This window comes from Phyllopteryx taeniolatus, chromosome 1 (genome assembly GCF_024500385.1).
Source record: "Phyllopteryx taeniolatus isolate TA_2022b chromosome 1, UOR_Ptae_1.2, whole genome shotgun sequence".
Classification (NCBI taxonomy): Eukaryota; Metazoa; Chordata; class Actinopteri; order Syngnathiformes; family Syngnathidae; genus Phyllopteryx; species Phyllopteryx taeniolatus.
Window position 1 is genome coordinate 10,698,823 of NC_084502.1, and position 18,255 is coordinate 10,717,077.

The 18,255-nt window shown below is 45.3% G+C and overlaps 2 protein-coding genes across 3 annotated transcripts in view; one reads left to right on the forward strand and one right to left on the reverse strand.

Annotated features, from left to right (window-relative positions):
• si:dkey-70p6.1 (uncharacterized protein LOC570575 homolog) lies at positions 1 to 16,823 on the forward strand. 2 transcript variants are annotated; one of them, XM_061770265.1, is made up of 7 exons: positions 1 to 573; positions 4,803 to 5,040; positions 6,087 to 6,144; positions 6,906 to 6,984; positions 9,116 to 9,462; positions 11,051 to 11,188; positions 12,691 to 16,823. In XM_061770265.1, exons 2-7 carry the CDS (start codon positions 4,907 to 4,909, stop codon positions 13,228 to 13,230), a joined length of 1,296 nt encoding a protein of 431 aa, XP_061626249.1. In that variant the 5' UTR covers positions 1 to 573; positions 4,803 to 4,906; the 3' UTR covers positions 13,231 to 16,823. The 2 variants fall into 2 exon arrangements, with proteins under 2 accessions (XP_061626249.1, XP_061626239.1); XM_061770255.1 differs by having other exon boundaries at positions 2 to 573; positions 8,999 to 9,462.
• The window catches only part of uckl1a (uridine-cytidine kinase 1-like 1a), a 17,890-nt gene continuing 15,799 nt past the window's right edge, over positions 16,165 to 18,255 (reverse strand). The window contains exon 16 of the mRNA XM_061770225.1: positions 16,165 to 16,294. The gene's annotated coding sequence lies outside the window, so the exon portion shown is untranslated. The remainder of the gene's footprint in view (positions 16,295 to 18,255) is intronic.

Here is an 18,255-nt window from a genome sequence, read left to right on the forward strand (position 1 = left end):
CAGCAGGTTTGCCACGAGTGGATGGGAGCGTTGGCAACAGGAGAGGATCCGTCAAAGGTGCACTTCCCCGCTCCGTCGTTAGATGGCGGCAGAACGGTAAAGCCCACCGAATTGGGGAGTCTCCTCCAAACTGTGCCTGTGTCACATGGAAGCTCAGTAGCGGAGAGGACGGCATGCGAGTGGAGATGATGGAGGGGGCTTGAGGGACGGAGGAGGAGGAGAACGTGGACATCCTGGTGCATCGGGACGGGCAGCTCTTCCCAGGGAACCCCCAACCCAACCCCTCCAACCCCAAACCCCCTACCTAACCCAGCACGACGACCTGGCCGGGAAGCAAGAGGCGCGCGGTTACTGGGGGAAAGCGGGCAGCACCATAATAATAATAATAATAATAATAATAATAATAAAGCGAACTAAGGGACGCCAAATGTAACGTGCTGCATCCACGGAGGGATGCGCGGCGCGCCGTCGCACGTTGATTGATTATGCTCGCTGGGTGGCGGTTGCTGGTCCGAGAAGCTGAACCCAAAGGACGGCGGGCACATGGTGCGCCTCTCCGAACCTCTGAGCTGAGTGAGTAGACGCGATGCTTTAGCGCAGTGCTCCGTGCTTGGTGGGTTGAGGGGGGTCGGGGAGTGTGTGTGGGGGGTTGGGGGGGGGGGGGGTTGGTCGTGTGTGTGCTTATAGATTGAATGCATCCTACTACATCAAGGATGTATTATTCATGCAGACGCGTTGTTCCACGTTGCGTGTTTTCTTTGTGCTCGTGCCTCCCCACGCTGGTCACGCGTTTAAGGCGCGGACACGTGTGCAGCCTCCCACCTCCCCCACCCTCCCCGCCACACGCCCCCCCCCCCATCTGCCCCCCTTCCTCCCCCGTGCTGCATTGGCCCAAAAAATGCCCCCCAAAAAGAGGAATAACGTTACCTCCGATGTCACATTTCCATGCGTAATAACCCCCCCCCCCCCAAAGAAGTCAAGCGTGAAGCAAAAAGATCATTAAGATTTCTATGGACCTTTGCAAGCCCATCCATCCTCGGTGGAGGTGGTGGTTGTGGTGCTTTTGGGTTCTACTGCTGACCTCAGGGAGATTCTTTCCCATGCACACTTCGATGGGAGCGTAAAGCCGCGGTGTGGGGACCTGCATCGTTCCGTCGCCATTCCCCTTTTCCCGGCGGTATCCTTGCTGCTTTTCTAACCTGTTGTCGCCCCGCTTCTTCCTGCAGCCAACGACGAATGCCCAGCGTCGGTGCTATCACAAAGCACATCTACAGTATAGCCGAGTGCGCACAAAATGGATGGAGAGGAACGGAAGAAGGAGATACTTCCCGTTTAACCTCCAGCGTAATCAACAGCCAACAGTCAGCGCCCGGCGTCTGACAGAGCTGCAATAACATCAAAATATTTATCATCATAATAAATCATATATAATGGGAGATGACTGTTACGCGAGGCGGTGTAGCACATATAGGAAAGGGAAGAACCTCTTCCACTTCAGGCTTCTTCCTCACGGGGCGCACGGTTAATCGTTGTTGCAAGCCAACATTTGACCTAATTCACATTCTCACACAATAGCATCCCCCAACATGCGCGCACACGCACACATTTTATTTGTGTCACACAGACGGTGAGTTTTTATTTTTTTTTGCTCCGCCATATGAACTCCCAGGTGGTTTATCCAAACCTGAGCAGATTGGTAGAGCGGCCGCTGGCTGGCTGGCTGGCAGATCTAGTGTTATTAATAATGCACACGCATATAAATGCAGGACATGTTCCTAGAAAAATAAAACCCCTCCGGTATTGAATGTGGGAGCTAAATGCTCGCCCCACCCCGATTGTATTTTGTAAGGATTAGGCTACACCCTAATTCCCTGTTGACTTTATGGCCCTTGTCAGGTGCTTGCGAGCAGAAAACATGTCGACTTTGCAGCGTGAAATGAAATCGGGCCAAATGGCATGCAGCATGCGTTCCCTTTTAAAGGCATTTCCTTAATGAGATTAAATCCAAGTCAACAGGTGATTTGCACCTGAACGCATCGGACTCCCTGGTGGGATGTATTAAGGGGGTTGGATGCACCTGATGTGGGACAATTCGCTGGCGCCGGGCAGAAACCTTGTATCTCCAAAAACCATCACTTGTCAGGAACGAGCCCCCCCCCCAAAAAAAAACAGCACGTTTGTTGAGCGATTAACATCATCATCATCATTGTCATCGTCAAAGAGAGCAAAGGTCAATAATTAGAAAAAAAAAAAAAAAAAAAAAGATACCCACATGGGGACTGACTAACGCCAGCCAATGAATGACGCTCTGGTCTCCAGGAGGTGGCCGTTGTTTCGTCTCCTCGCTCTTGAGCGCCACGTCCGATTGGTTGGCTCCCGGGCCAGAGATTACACTGCAGTGCTGAGGCGTCACTCTGGCTCAGCACCGCAGGCGGAGGCAGAGGGTGGGGGTGGGGGCGGGGGAGAAGGGGGGCGAGGATGGCTGGGGAGCGGTGTACGTGGCGAGGGAGACGGAAGGCGACGTGCCGGTCCCTCGTCATCATCTGCGTTTGAGTCTTCAAAACACCTGACGACTCCCACGCTGGCCCTCCTCGCCGCGGCTCTCCTTTCTTTGCGTCCCCGCCACCACCTACACCTTCCCCTTTCTTCTCACTCATTACCTTGTTCCCTCGACTCCGCCGGGCTCTCTTGTCACTTCACAATAGATATAATTACAGCCGGGCTGCTTTTTTTTTTAGTTTAAAATGGCTTACTTTAACCAGGATCCCACACCACATCGTGGCCATGGTCTACTTTCCGCCGTCTCGGTGAAGTAATTTGTGTACATTCACGCTGACTGGCAACATCTGAATCTACTAAGCCAGCTAGTTAGCCTCATTGCTACTTAGTGGAAGCTAAATATAATCTGCCACGATGTGTTGAATGAATTTTGCATAACTTTATCCAATTCATCTGCAGCGGTCGCAGTCTGCCATGAACATCCGTGCAGCTCGGACGGTTCGGTGGAAATTATCGTCTCGGGGGAAAGTACTGCTCTACGTGACCCTACTGATCTCCATGAACCATAACTACAACTGAATCTGAATTGATACTCATTCGTTCGTAGCGCTACTGTGACTCCATCTATTTTCTATAGCGCTTGTCCTCGTTAGGGTCGGGGTGAACAGGGGCCTGTCCCCGATGAATTTGGGCGAGAGGCGAGCTACACCCTGGACTGGTCGCCGGACAATCACAGGGCACTGATAGACAAACAAACATTCACACTCACTGTGTAAAACTGGTTTTCACACTGCATGTTTGGGTCCATGGCGACAGCTAATTATAGAAATGCAAATTACCGCAACATCTGGTAAGGTTGCACATTCACGAGCCTGACAAACCTCTTCATGTCTTCTGTTGTGACACAACATTTGAACGCTGGAAACATTTTGTGCCGAAGGAGGATGAATCATGAAATTTCATGTTCCTTCTCACCAATGTCCGGGGGTTAATAACAGAGGCTTTTATCGTGACACAGCTTCGGCTTCAAGCTTAACGGCAGTGCTTCACAACCATTATCCAGTCAAGGCACATACGTGACGTCAGAGCAATCTCGTGGCACACCAGCAAACAAAAATACAGTTGCAGAGAGACTGGAAGTGTCACAGAAAGGCATAGAAGTGGATGTCCTCCAAAATCGCTCAAAAGCCGACTATCCCGTAGTTTTTGTGAAAAGTCTATACTGAAATAATCCCCATCTCATCTCGGGGTGCGCGGTATATGCGGTAGTATAAATTTGGCCTACGTGTGAAAATGTCGTCAAGCACGTCTGACTACGGAGCTGGAGGACTTCCCAGCCCTACATGTGCCCACATCCAACAGTCACCCATCCTCCCTGCTTTCCTGGCTGCTCAGGAACTACTGTGGGAATGCTGAGCACTAAGATAACTCGCTCCCCATCAGCTACGAGCTGCGGCCGGCTAGCTAGCGCGGCTAAACGCGGTCTTGGTCTGCTCCTCTAAGTTACTAATCATCGCCTCCATGGCGACGAATACGCTACCCTTCTGACAAGTATTGTTATCACTTAAGGAAGACGAGTAACCGTTCGATACAGCGAGCAAGAAGAGAGAGCAGAGGAAGACGGAGAAGCCATGCTAACCGCTAAGCTCACGTGAAATGTAATGTAGCGAAACACTATTCAGTGGGACCTCGATAGAGCGGACTAATAGGGGCCGGGCGGGGGGGGTGGGCGGTGGTCGTCCGATATAGCCGCACTCACTAGCCGACGTGACACCCCACCCCACCAAGCCCCGCCTCTTAAAGACACAATTCTAACACAGAGACATTACAATACAGTATAGAATTGTCTATATACAGTGGGGCACTGAGATAGGAATTTAATTCGTGCCATGACCATACTCGTATCTCAAATCAGCTTTCCCCATTGAAATGAATTGTAATGCAATTAATCGGTTCCAGCCACCCCCCCCCCCCACCCCCAAAAAAACAACTATTATTTTTTAAACATTTTTTTCATATGAAAAACGACCGTACCTAATGTATTGTCCTTCCTTGTTCATGTGTGGGGTCAATTAAGCGTTGGCAAACCTGCTTAATGGTGCATTACTGCCAGCAACTGACATTCTCCTGCAACTGCAGGGAAAACCAAAGAGAATTGGTTTAAATGTTTAAAGTGTGCGAGAGGGGTGAAAAAAAAAAAAAAAAGTTGATTATTTGGTAGGTGAGACTACTGACCTGCGATTCACTGGTAGCGTTCCAACGAGGTGTGTTGTTAAACAGCGCACTGTGCCTTGTGACCGCAGATCCCCGAGAGAGTGTGGCCCTTGCCTGCGTGCATGAGCGTGAGGGCGAGAGTGTGAGGTGAGTGTGAGCGTGTGTGAGAGCAAGTGAGCGCCAGCGCTCCCACATGGCCTCCATGCAGGACGGGCTGAACTTCACGGCTCCTCCCTACGGCAAGGTCCTGCTGCTGGGCGCTATCGCTGCTGCCTCAGCCTTCGTCGTCACTATCCTCATTGTGGTGCTCTGCGTGGGCTGCCAGAGGTAAGATTACACGTGACGCTACATGTGAATCACCAGAGGTGGGGGACTGTCACACTTCAGTCGTCAATTTTAGGGCAAAAGGGGAAGTTTGCAGTCAGTGGCGGCTAGTCAATAGAGGGCTCTATGGCGCTGCCCCACCACACGTTGATCACCATATTATTTCCTTGAAGACAAAAAAAATGTAAATAAAAATACAAATATTGTAGCAGGATAAATAGAATATATAGGTAATGATGAGTAGAGTTGTTTTTGTTTTACTGCGCAACATCTACTGCAGGGCGCAGCCATCAAGTGGCTCCTCTTCAATGCATTAGATCGGGCCAAGATGGGGTATTACATTCCTGAAGTCACGCACATGAATAATCCAAATGGCGGCCCCCGACAAGCAAAAAGAAACAGCTCCTGTGTTTTGCTTAAGATTTTATCGCCTCTGTGGGTTGTGTTTTAAACGGGTAAGGTACTCAGTAAGGTTTCATCTGCTATGAACGAGAGCCCAAGTGACCTTTTGTGAGTCATTGCTGTCACTTTTAAATCAGTTAGCCTATAAAGCTGACCGTATCAGAGTTGTGCAGGGTCGAGTTGCCTGGTGGAACAATTGCAATTTTCAATTTGGAAGTGTTGCTGAATATTCTCTGGTATTTCGTTATAGCAAATTTTATGAATGGAAAGCGATGTTTTCATTCCAACAATATGCATACAGTTTAAAAGTCTGAAGTTATTATGATTTCATTTGTATAGATCATTTCACTCATATGCTATTGTCATTTTTTGAAATTGCTAAGTTCACTTTAAGTCTGTCTCAAGTCACAATAAGTCATGTGGCACAATTCCCCCACCTCTACTGGTATTTCTGGCTATTGTGTATACACATGCCACCCAATTACCGTTATTCCATTGTTCTTTGCTTTTCAATGCTAACCGCCACCACGCACAATAGAAATACGTACACAGAAAAACTACTCGGAAAAAGAGTCCACCGCTTGCACGGATTGTGACTCACGTGTTACATGTTACAGTGTGTGACATAACACTTGTGTTTACCACAGGAAGGGAAAGACACACAATGTCCCCAGTGAGAGTGGGAAACACCGTCTCATGGACATGGTAGGCAACTCGAGAGACCTTTTCAAGCTTTTCCAAAGTCGTTGGTTTGGTAGAATAGACTTGCTCCTTTAATCATGGAACATACACCAAAAAAAAAAATATTCCAACATATGAATAAATGATAAGTATTTTCAAATAGGGAGTTACTTTTCAATCACTCTGTAGATACCTAACAACGTTATTTTGCGTATGTAGTTTAAAAAAAAAAAAAAAAAAAGGGACACGCCGCTGTTATGGCAAACCCCATGCACGTGGCAAAAGTGATGCCAATTGTCCGAGGCGAAACGACATTGCATATATGTAATGTCATGACAATTGCGGATAAGACGAATGCAATTCATTCGTTTTGACGAGTCATAACTGAATTACAGACAGCTGTGACACATATCCAGTGCAGCTGTTAAATGTGAAGAGGGTTTGCCCTCTTAAGCAGTCTTGCTATCCTCTCTGTATTTAAGACATCCACTACATTTATCCTCCTCACCCTGCTGGATTAATACATTTTTTTTTTTTTGGAAAGTAAATTCAATAAATAAATAAACATTTTGGGGGCACGACCCTAAAAACAACAAGTCAGCAATAGCCAATCACTTTCTGCCACCTGCAAGTATCCCGCCGCCTATTATTTACAAACATTCTAAAAAGATCTGTTCCCTAGAGTAACATCACAGTCACGTCTTTCATCTTAATTAGTCTTTAAGAGGCCTTTGTGTGTGTTTGTGCGTGTGTGTATATTTGTGTGTGTATGCGTGTGTCATCAGGGTATACTCAGGCAGTCGAAGCTGCGGTCCATCAGTAAATCAGACACCGAGATGAACAAGATGAACTGCAATGGCAAAAGTAAGTACATCTTTCACACACGGACCTTTTTCTCGCCGGTACAAGTGTTCTCGCCTCCGAGCCGTGCGGTCATCACAAGTGACACAATTTTGATGGCCTCCAAAGGGAATTTGGGGTCGCGTCGTTCAATGGAGGGGGGGGGAAACAAATGGTCAAGGTTTCCCAAAATAAATTCAGTGAAAACGTGCAGCAAACAAATTTGAATAGTGGTCATTTTTAGTGAGAATCTGAATTTGTGGCGCTCTGATAGTGGTACACAACATTTTACTACTTGCACAGTATAATGAGATCTAATACAAAACCTCGAATAAATATATAAAATATATAAAGATAACGTCCAGAGAGCTGTTCCAAATATTTTAGATAACATTGATAATTATATAAATATAATATGTAATGTTATCTATTATATAAACATATTAGATAACATTAATAATTCCCACAGTGGGGGAACTTTGCATTGTTTCAGCAGCAATTGTAGCTACAGGAAGTAATTATTTTTTTTTAAAAACTAAAAAACGACAGCATGTGATTTTATATGTACAGTATTTAACCCCTGATGTTTGTATTCCATATTTAATAATGTCTTATTGTTGCTACAATTTAATTACTACGAATGTTCGCCTTCCAAAGATGGCTGAAATTGTAATGGCACATAATGTGTAAATTACAAAATAAGCTAACTGGCCTGCACCAAACTTAGTCAAGTTTATTTATATAGCCCTTAATCACAAAAGAGTCTCACTTCTCCGAGCAGGAGAGGAGGAGGGTCGCAGGAGAAGCAGCAGTAAAACAGGCCAAAATCCAGATCGCAGGGGGTGAGGCACGGCAAGAGACTAATTGCATAGTAGGTGAGAAAATAAGTCTTAAGTCGAGATTTAAACATTTTACAGAGGTAGAAGCTCTAATTTCTTAGATTTATTTTCTTTCTTTTGGAAGCTTAACGCGTAAAATTACAGTCCACCGTCCTGTGCAAAGAAATCTTAATATTTATCTAAGAATTTGAACAAAACATGAGAAGCGTGATTGTGGTCGAACTAAGTTAGCATGATTTACTAAGTTCAGTGCGACGTTAACATAGCGAGTGCTATGATATATGTCCTTAAATAGGGCTCATATTTTGTTATTGTGTCTACTAGAGGTGCAACAATTAATCGATTAATCGACAACTAATAGATTGTCAAATTAATTGACTATTATATTAATCGTATTTCATCCTCGGAATTTCAGCCTCTCAACAGTAAATATGATCTGATTTCTCCATTAGTCCTCCATTAACGCAGACTGATTACATTTGTGTTTTATCAAAATAAGACATTTGCAAAAATCTGCTTTCACTTTGGAAAACAATGATCAACAATTTTTCCGATTTTCTGAACTGCTACGGACCAAACCAAGTAACTGAATTATAATCAATTCATGTTTTTGTGTATTTTTTTGCACTGGAAATGATGTAGGTTGATTGAAGTCTCTAAATTGCCGCGACCCTTGTGAGGATAAAGCGGTGAAGAAAATGGAGGGATGGATGAAAATGATACCATGTATGTATCCTGGTTAACATGCAAATGTATTGTAACTAATAAAGTAACCTCTAATCTAAATAAGTTATTTTTAAAATCAAGTACTTTGAAAAACTGTCATCAGGGCAGTAGTCAGATTACATTTTCAAGTAACTGTGGCAACCCACTAGAACAAATCTGCCCCCGTGTTGAGCGGCAGCAATTTCCATCTAGTCTTCACATTGAGAACCAAAGCAAGAGCAATCTGCACTAAGATGACCTCGAAAGAGAGCAGAAAGTTCAGCAAACAATGAAGATTTACACCACGGTTAGTTTCAGTGCATGCCGCAGGTCGCTAAAAAAACATACAGCGGGTTGCAAATGGTCCTGGGGCCCTAGTTTGGACACCCCTGCTTCATGGTGACTTGGGACTAGTACTAGCGTGACCCTGGCGGAGGCGTCCAAAACCAGCAGGGACCTTTCTGCCGGTCTAACTGTGATCCTTCGCTCTCAAGGCAGGCTGCTTCCCCAGATTCCCTCTGGGACTGGAGAGGACGGAGAGCACACTTACTCTGAAGTGGGCCGAAGCTCCTCCGCCACGCGAACTGACGACGCGCTCTATGCCATGGTAGGCAGGGCCGGGCAGACGGACACTCCGGCCCCTCCGGCCGTCCCCGCCAACACCCCGGCGCCGCCCGACCCTGACGGGGACGTGGAAGGGGGGCTGCCCGAACCCGACGCCCAGGTTATGTCCGCGCCTCACCCCCCGGAGACGGCGGAGTACGCCTGCGTCAGGAAGCTGAGGAAGGCGGACAAGGCGCCCCAGAAGAGGGACAGTGGGACGGACACGGGGGACCCACCGGTGCCGCCGCCAAGACATCCCCCGCCTTCTCACCCTGCCCCTCCGCCGCCACATCCTCACAGCACAAAGCTGCCCCGCAGAAACGTGGACGCCTTTAACGTACCCTCATTCCCTAAGGTTGGTACATTGTGTTAATGGAGCAGCGCGTTTGTGCCAAAATCTAATTATTGGGTCAACACCGTGGTTGCGAGGGGGCAGGGGACGGTGCGGGGGAAGACGAAAGAAGTACAACGTGCCCACAAAATATTCATTTGTGGCCACCAAATTGGTATCATGTGTATGAAATGCTAATTTGTGGGATAACATGCACGGGAAATGCTCAATTGTGGCCACAAAATAGATATTATGTGTGCATGAAATACTTATTGGTGGTCACAGCAAAATGCTAAAATGTTTGCGGCCACGAAATATATGAAACGTGCGCTCAAAATAATCATTTGTGACCACAAAATACGTGAAACGTGACTTCCAAATACTAATTTGTGGCCAAGAAGTAGCTGTGGTTCTGTACTGGATGTGTTATCTGGAATCCCACTTGTGTTCTAGGCACATGCTGCAATATGATTGGCTGCGGTATCCCGGTAGAACACGTTTATAGTCGAGTCACGTCCAGTGCAGGAGGGCACGCAGACCGTCTGCTTTGAATCATAATACGACGCCATGTTCTCCCCTCCCAAGTCACACTGGGAGACATTTGCTGCCCGTGTGAGGTCAACGAGTTCACACACTGTGCCACGACCCCCGGGTTAGGTTGACACGATTACACGTGTACACCGTCTGCCGGCTGAGCTGCTCAGCGCACGTTTCTTGCCGATGATGCAAGACGCTGAAAGTGAGTCATCCAGACTCTGAAGCTGAATTTGAGAAAGTCACTGAAAAGCAACTTTCATGGTCCATTTTGGTTTTGTCCTAATGTATGGAGCCTCTGCCGTGACAAAAATGTAATTGTGGCCACAAAATAGATATGATGTGCACACAAAATGCTGATTTGGGGTTTGTGATTTGGAGATATCTGTAGCTCCACTGTGAGATATCTACAATTTGATTCTGACCAGTCATCTTTAATTCATCTCAATTCAAGATGTCTACAGATCCCTTTTCAGATCTCTTAAATCAAGTCTTAACTCGGCAAAATTCTGTTGCAGATATCTTTATTTGCATTTTTTGAAGTCCAATCTTTTTCTTTTCTTTTCATCGAAAATATCGTCTACAGTATGATTGGAAGCTTTAGAAAAGCTTTGAGCCTCTTCCCAATTGATTTGGGATCATAGTTTGTGGTATATTTATCTTTTGAATTATGGATATAAGCAGAGGCGGCAGAACAACTTGTGGAGTGGGGGTTGGGGCGAGGGAGGTGGGGGGGGGGGGGGGGGGGGTGCACAGTCCTCAGGGGGCATTTCTAAACAAAGAGGGCAAGCATGCTGAAAAATGAAATACACATCATTTTGATGGGTTGCTACATGTAATTATGCTACTGATTAGCAACATATGCTCAGGTAGGCGCAACCCAGTCCACTGAGCGGTGTGAAAACAAAAGGGAGAAAAGGAGAACTTATGAGCCCTTTAGGTGCAAAATACAGTCTGAATTAGTCCAGTGCTGAAGTGCATATACATGTGTACTGTGAATTCTAAATCACTAACCATCATGTGCGATCATGTGAGCCCCCAGCTCTACCCCGTATGTAATAGGTTGCTCTGCTGACAGGAAGTGATGTTTATGGGCAATGGAGAGCAGTACATCTGGAAGCCTCCAGAGGATGTAGATGTCCTCATGCTCCACAATAAGACCCTGGGCCCAGTGGGGGCGCACACCATGGAGAACATCCAACCTTCTGCTGCAGTGGTGAGTGAGGACACGATGTCAGGTTCATAGCACTATTTACAGGCTGCATACAGAAAAATGCAAGGACGCAAGGTCCGCTTTGACACTGTAATGTATTAAATATGCTCAAAGCAATCCATCAAGCAATTATATAGTGAGCGAGCAGGAGTCAAAATCCACTCCCGTGTCAGCAACTACTTTGAATGTTTTCAGGGTTGGGGCATTGCGGCTATCCGGAGGGAGAGAGTTCCAGGGGGTGGGTGCTGCTACATCAAAGGCTCTGTGCCCAAACATTTGCAGCCCAATGTGGGGGACAGAGAGGAGACCGAAGTTAGTAGACCGCAGGTTCCTGGATGGAGTGCCTTACTGAAAGAGGTTGTGGGCGAGAGCATGGAGGGATTTGTAGTTGAGGAGGAGGAGTTTGTATGAAATGCAGAACTTGACTGGGAGCCAGTGGAGATGGAAGAGGGTTGGGGAGATGTGCTGCCAGGACTTAGTGTGGGCCGCTGAGTTCTGCTTATACTGGAGCCCATCCAGGGCATTACTACGTACCTGCTACGGGATTCCATTGCAGTAGTTCAACCAGGAGGTGAAAAATGCATGGGTGAGGGTCTCAGCAACCGCGTCAGAGAGTGATGGTTGGAGTCAGGAGATGATCCTGAGGTGAAAGAAGGCAGACTTGGTGACGGATTTGGTGCGACACTTAAATGAGAGAGAGTCAAGGATGACATCCAGATTGTGGACTTCAGGAAACGGCCATCCAGATAGAGGAGGAGATCCGAAACCATCCACAGCAGACCTTTTGGGGCCTCAGTTTGATTGCTGTTGATTTTGAGAAGTTTAGTTGTCATCCAGGATTTTATGGCATGGAGGCAGTAGACTAGAGACTGTCGGGGGAGCTGGGTGTATGGTGTGGCGCTCAGATACCGTAGTGTCGAATGATCTGACCGAGGGGGAGCATGTGGATAGTGAAGTATAGTGGACCGAGCACAGAGCTTTGCGGGACACCCTGGTTGACGTTGTCTCTGTACTGTGATGTGCTCTGTAGGCTGACTGTAGGGGTTCATAGAGTTAATGGGTGGAGAGAAAGGCAAGTTGTATGGCACCACTCATACACAAGGCAAAGAAATTATGATTAAAAACAAGATTACATTAAAAGATGAAGCTAATTAAAAGGAGAAACACTCAAATGACTTCACACATTTATACAATCACAAAATAAAAGCAAGATGGTGAACTAATATATTCTAATTATGGAGAAGCAGCAGTGAACAGTTTTCTGGCCAGATTTAAATGTAGCGACAGTTTGAGCAGATTTCAAGTGGTGAGGAAGTTTGTTCCACAGTTGAGGAGAATATAGAAACACAATGCTGCTTCACTTTGTTTAGTTCTAGTTAATTATGCATCAACACTAACCTTATTTCGGATTGTAATTGGAGTCGGATGATGTTGAAACATTTATTTGAGAGGAGCAGAGGTGTGATCAAAAATCTAAATTCCTGTGTATCATCTTCAAATTTCAGGTGGCCGAGATGTATTCGAAGGTGTGTAAGCCTGCCAAGAAGAAAAGAGCCGTTCCTGGATCACCCCCGTCCAATCCCGGCTTCAGGACCTTGGGTCGTGCCGACCGGGACCGAGACCGTGACGGGGGCTTTAGCGTAGTGGTCAAACCCCAAACGTGGGCCCCTCAAGAGGGCAAAGCCCCCGCGGGCTCCCTGGACGACCACTGCTACGAGTCCTTTGGGACGGAGGAGTGCGAGCCGGCCTACGAGAACCTGGAAGGCGGAGGCGGCTGGAGACGAGAGCGAGCCCCCAACACGTGCGCCACGTTGCGGCCGAGGAGGAAGAAGGCCCAGCAGCCCTTGCAGCAGCAGCAGCCTCCTCCGCCGCCGCCCACGCAACACAACCCCAAGTTACAGCACCTGCCCGCCAAAGCGCTGCTGCTGCCCGGGGAGAGCCTGTACGAGAGCATCAGCGACCTGAAGCAGGGCTCCACCACCTCAAGCACCACCACCATCTTCACTTTCAACGACGGCATGGAGATGTACGTCACGGGGCTCTGAGGAGGAAGCTGCCGCGGCGGCGGCGGCGGCGGCACCTTTCCAACGAGGGCCGGGCACCGGTCGTTCCCAACCTTTATTAGGCCAAGGCACATATTTGACATGAGAAATATCTCAAAAATGGCACGGAAAGTATATACAGGTACACTATTCACAAAAATATCAGGATACTCTATTCGGCTTACGGGTAAAACTTCAAGATGAAACTAAAATGCATATAGAAGCTCAATCCATCAATTTTCTACAGCGCTTGTCCTCATTAGTGTTCCGGGTGAACTGGAGCCTATCCCAGCTGACTTTTAAACGAGAGGCGGGGTACACCCTGGACTGGTTACCAGCCAATCGCAAAGGCACATATCGACAAACAACCATTCACACTCACATTCACACCTAAGGCCAATTTAGAGCAGTGGTTCTTAACCTTATTCTGAAAGTTTCATACGTGCATTTTACCAAAACCTTCGTAATTGGGAAAGTAAAAATGAGATTCATGGCCACATTTTTTTGTCTCCTGGTTTGAGCAGGCTGACAACTGGTTAGCACATCTGCCTCACAGTTCTGAGGACCGGGGTTCAAATCCCGGCCCCGCCTGTGTGGAGTTTGCACGTTCTCCATCATGCTGTTCCGATTTTGACATTATGAGACCAAGACGACGCCTAACAATTGATTCGGCTTGAAACAGGATGTTTTCGGAGGGAAGTGGCCACTGAGCTTAGAGTGTCATCAGCAAGTTGCAAAAGCGAGAGACTGGAAGAGTCACAGAAAGGCTTAGAAGTGGACATCTTTGGAAATGTTCATGGATCAACCACCAGTTGAGAATTTTGCAGTTCACCAAGTTGTGTTAAACATACTGAAACATTCAACGTGCATTCAAACGTTTATTTTAGGTTCATCCTGAAGTTTCACCGAATGTCGCTAACATTTTGGGAGTAGTGTATACCGAAATAGTTGTAAACAAAGCCATTATTCTTTTGTTCGAAAGACAACAGGTGGCTACACAAGTTAATGGTACCTTCTGCCATCTAGTGGGCAAACATTTAATTGTTGTCACTAAATGTCGCTGGCATAGATAGATAAACAAAGACAATATTTTTAGTGAATAAATATCACTTTTCAGAGCGCAATTGCACACTAATGTGCCGTGGCAAAGAGGTTGGTAATCACTGGCATACACATGACGCCTGAGCCCCTCTAGTGGCCCCCCTCCAACACACACACACACACATGCTGTTTACATTACGTCATGCCTTTCCTGGGCTCCAGCGGCCTTAAAGTACTAAGGTTTATATGTTACAACAGGGGCTTAGTCCCATCGAGGAAGCTTCGAAGGAATCCAAAGGTTGTGAGCACAAAAACATTGCAGAGCAATCAGTAGGTACCAGTAGCACTAGTTCAACTATAGACGATGTGTGCAAAGCACAAGAAAGTAAGAAACCTAAATTCTTCCTTATTTACTAGCGGGTAATAGTCCTTAATGGGGTGGGGGGGCACAGCCTTGAGAAATATGTGGTAGCACTTTTGAGTGGGCCTTTCCTGAAGTTGGTCATTATGAGATTCAGTACAGGGCTTTAATTATTCAAAAGGAATGAATTACTAGTCAAAATACCGGAAAGCTCAGGGACCAAGAGAAACAATTATGAGAGTATTCTAACTTAACGGTGAACTCAACCCGAGATGTCGAAATTTATTATTTTATTTATCTTCTTTATCAGCTGCTGTTTACTTAAATCTACAAAGTACTGATTTCAAAATAGATGTTCAACACATCACTGACAGGAGCTCCCAGTTTGAGGTCAATCTCTCAGCCGATATCGTTAAATAGTGCGCTGTATTAGCAGGCAAGGTGCTAATTGTACGACAACGTCACTTCCGGTCTTCCGGTAGCTAATAATGATTAAATTCTTATTCTAGGAACGCAATATTTATCAGAGTACCTCGTTTTGACTAGTGCTGGCACATCTAATGCATTCTTGCTTTAAACATTTTGGGGTTTAGTTCCCCTTTGAGGAGGCAATGGCTGCGCGAGCAGCCAGCCGCTAGCCGCTAATGCTGGCGAGCTGGCGCCATAGTATGCAATTTGCATCAGTGTCATTAATTAGCAAGTTTTTTTTTGTGTATTAAATTTGCGATTGAATATTGTTCCAGGTTGGTGTTGTGCTGATGTTGGTGCGCAACGGTATATGATGGCAATATTCGGTGTGATACCAACTTTAACGATGAGAGAACAGCTAGCGGCCGTTGCGAGCCAGCCGAGATTCTGCCCGATAGCGACTATGTGTAGCTTGTCGTTGCTGAATATTTACTAACTCTATATTGTTTTCTTAGTGAATAAAGTGGAAGCGATTGGTGAACATACGTCACATTCTTGTGAATTCGCACTATGCCGAGAGTGAAAAGACGTTTTTAAACGTATTTAAATACTTTGCAGATTTCAGTAAACAGCAGCTGACAAAGAAGATATGCACATTTAAAGAATACCAAAAAGTTTTGACATCTTGGGTTTACTTCCCCTTGAAAAAAAAAGAATTAATGGCACAAATTTTTTGCGGCGAGCATTTTCATCTTCAAAGCGGACCCCACTCTTCTCTCCATGGACTGAACACTGTCTCCACTGCTGTCTGTAAATGAGCTGTTTTACTTTGTTGAGCCTGTCCTGCACTTTGCCTGCTACAAGTTGCATGCTAAAAAAACAAAAAAACAAACAAAAAAAGAAGCAGGGTGGGGAAAAAAAATGAAAACACTGTCGAGTTGTACCAATATTAATGTTTAGTTTTTTCCCCTATTGTTGTTGTTTGTTTCTTTTGCCAGTGTGTTGCTTTATTTCTCTGTAGAGCACAAGGCCAGTTTAGTGTGCTTCTTCTGAGCCTACAACACAAAGAGGACTGACTGAAGCGTTCAAGTCTTTCAAGGTGGACACACTGCAGTCGATTCACTCACCTCATCAACATCATCCTGTCCCCGCATTGTCCTCATATACGCGTCGGCTTCGGTTTCACCAAAGCTAAAATAGTGCTGGTGTGTCCAAGTCGTGTGTGAACATTCCTCCATCAAAAAAACACTCGCTCTCCTATGTGTTCAAATGTTGCAGAAGAAGAAAGGGGGGAAGCAAGAGAGCGGCACACATGAGACGATATCCTGGACAATGATTTCATTTGACCAAATATCCCCAGCAAAGTGTGTGATTATAATGTATGTTGATGCAATGTGTATGTACATTACAAAAGAGAAAGAATAATAAATATATCATCAGTGTCAAGAAATCTATCTTTTTCTATGATGTTTAATTGTGTTATGGAATGACTAATCTTGTGACACAAACAGCTGCAATGTAAAAAAAAAAAATTTTTTCTTTTTTTCTTTTTGAGGTCGTGAAGCTCCGGCGCCTTCCTGCGTGGACGGCCCGGCCGGCCCACTTCGGTCAGTGTGGCAGGCAGCTCATGTTTTGTGTTTGCTCTTCAGACTACAGGGTCCTGTACTCCAGCAGCGTGTGATTCAAGTGCTAAGTGCAAAAGATTGTAATGTTTTCTATCAAGATTACTATTCATGAAATGTCAGTCAAGTTTATACTTTTGTAATAAAGTGGCACTTTAAAAACAGATGTTTTATCTCATAGTCTCGCTCTTTAAAAAAAAAAAGAGAAAAAAAAAAAGAAAAAGGTGGGAGAAATGAGTCAAATTTGAAGTTTGGATGTCAAACTCTACATGTCGACAGTGCTTTCGATTAAAAGTCCACAAGCATGGTGACGCAGCGATTCACAAACTTTTGGCACCACTTAAAAAAAATACTTTGGTCTAATTGTTCATCAAAACAATACAGAGGTTGTACACCGAAAAAGTATTCTCGATATCATTGTAAGCCATTGTAACATAATACAATACTGGCTTGAACCAAACTTGGGTGGCAAGCAGGGGTGGGTGGAGTAGACAAATATTGTACTCAAGTAAGAGTACTGTTACTTTAGAATAATATAACCCAAGTAAAAGTAAAAAGTAGTCCTCCCAAATATTTACTTGAGTAAGAGTAAGAAAGTAGTCAATGAAAAAACTACTCCAGCTTTTATTATTATATCAAATAAAATAATAATAATAAAAAATTATATATGGGAGTCAACACGCACCTGCCACCATTTCAATTTGAAACTGCCCAAAAAAACAACAACACATGCATTGGGCCCGACAGAAGCATGAATGGCTTTATTCGCTTAAATGACTTCATGAAGAAGCTGTTTGCAGAACAGACTTATTGACAGTGCTAATTTTGCCATATCCACTGCCAAAGTGACAATAGAAAGAATCTGCAACTTACCGCAAGGTGTTTTCTCAAGTTAGAAGTGGGCTGAAATTCCCATGTTTGGGCAGTCACATTTTAAGTGCTGCATGATAAAGCTGTTGTTTTTTGGAGTCTGTAAAATAAACACAGTCACGCGGCTGTTCCCCCCCCCCCCCCCCCAAAATGAGTCATTCTGATTGGCTCACGAAGGCTACGTGCACGGTCATGTGACTGCCACGTGTCGTCTGATTGGTGAATTGGAGTCAAATGACATTAGTGATTCCGTTTCATTGGCGCCCTATGTGGAAGTCGAAGATGGAGTCTAAAAATGAGACGCGCGCACGCAAGAATGAATAAATAAAAGTAGCAAACGGCATGTCAATCATTGTAACGGAGTAAAAGTTTTGATCCTTCACATAAATACTCAAGTAAAAGTAAAAAGTAGGGTACACTTAAAGTACTCTGACAAGTACAGTTTATGGGAAATGAACCACCACTGCATGTGATGTGGTATCACTGGATAGTTGCAATATAACTAACATTAACCCTGTTTTAGGTCCAATATGAAATCGCATTGTTAGATAGTAATGTTTCTATCAAAAACCGATTGCTGTAAAACAAAAAATTCCCCTTTTATCTTTTCTCCGAAATATTATTCATCTATTTATTAATGCCAGACAGGCTATGAATATTTTGATCTGTACTGCATAATTTAATATAAACAAATATTATGACGATTTTCCTGGCCCACAAACGATG

Coding starts and splice junctions, on each gene's coding strand:
- si:dkey-70p6.1 (XM_061770255.1), top strand. CDS start 4,907: ATGGCCTCCATGCAGGACGGGCTGAACTTCACGGCTCCTCCCTACGGC. Junction 9,463..11,050: donor ACGTACCCTCATTCCCTAAG/GTTGGTACATTG, acceptor CTCTGCTGACAG/GAAGTGATGTTTATGGGCAA. Junction 11,189..12,690: donor TCCAACCTTCTGCTGCAGTG/GTGAGTGAGGAC, acceptor TTCAAATTTCAG/GTGGCCGAGATGTATTCGAA.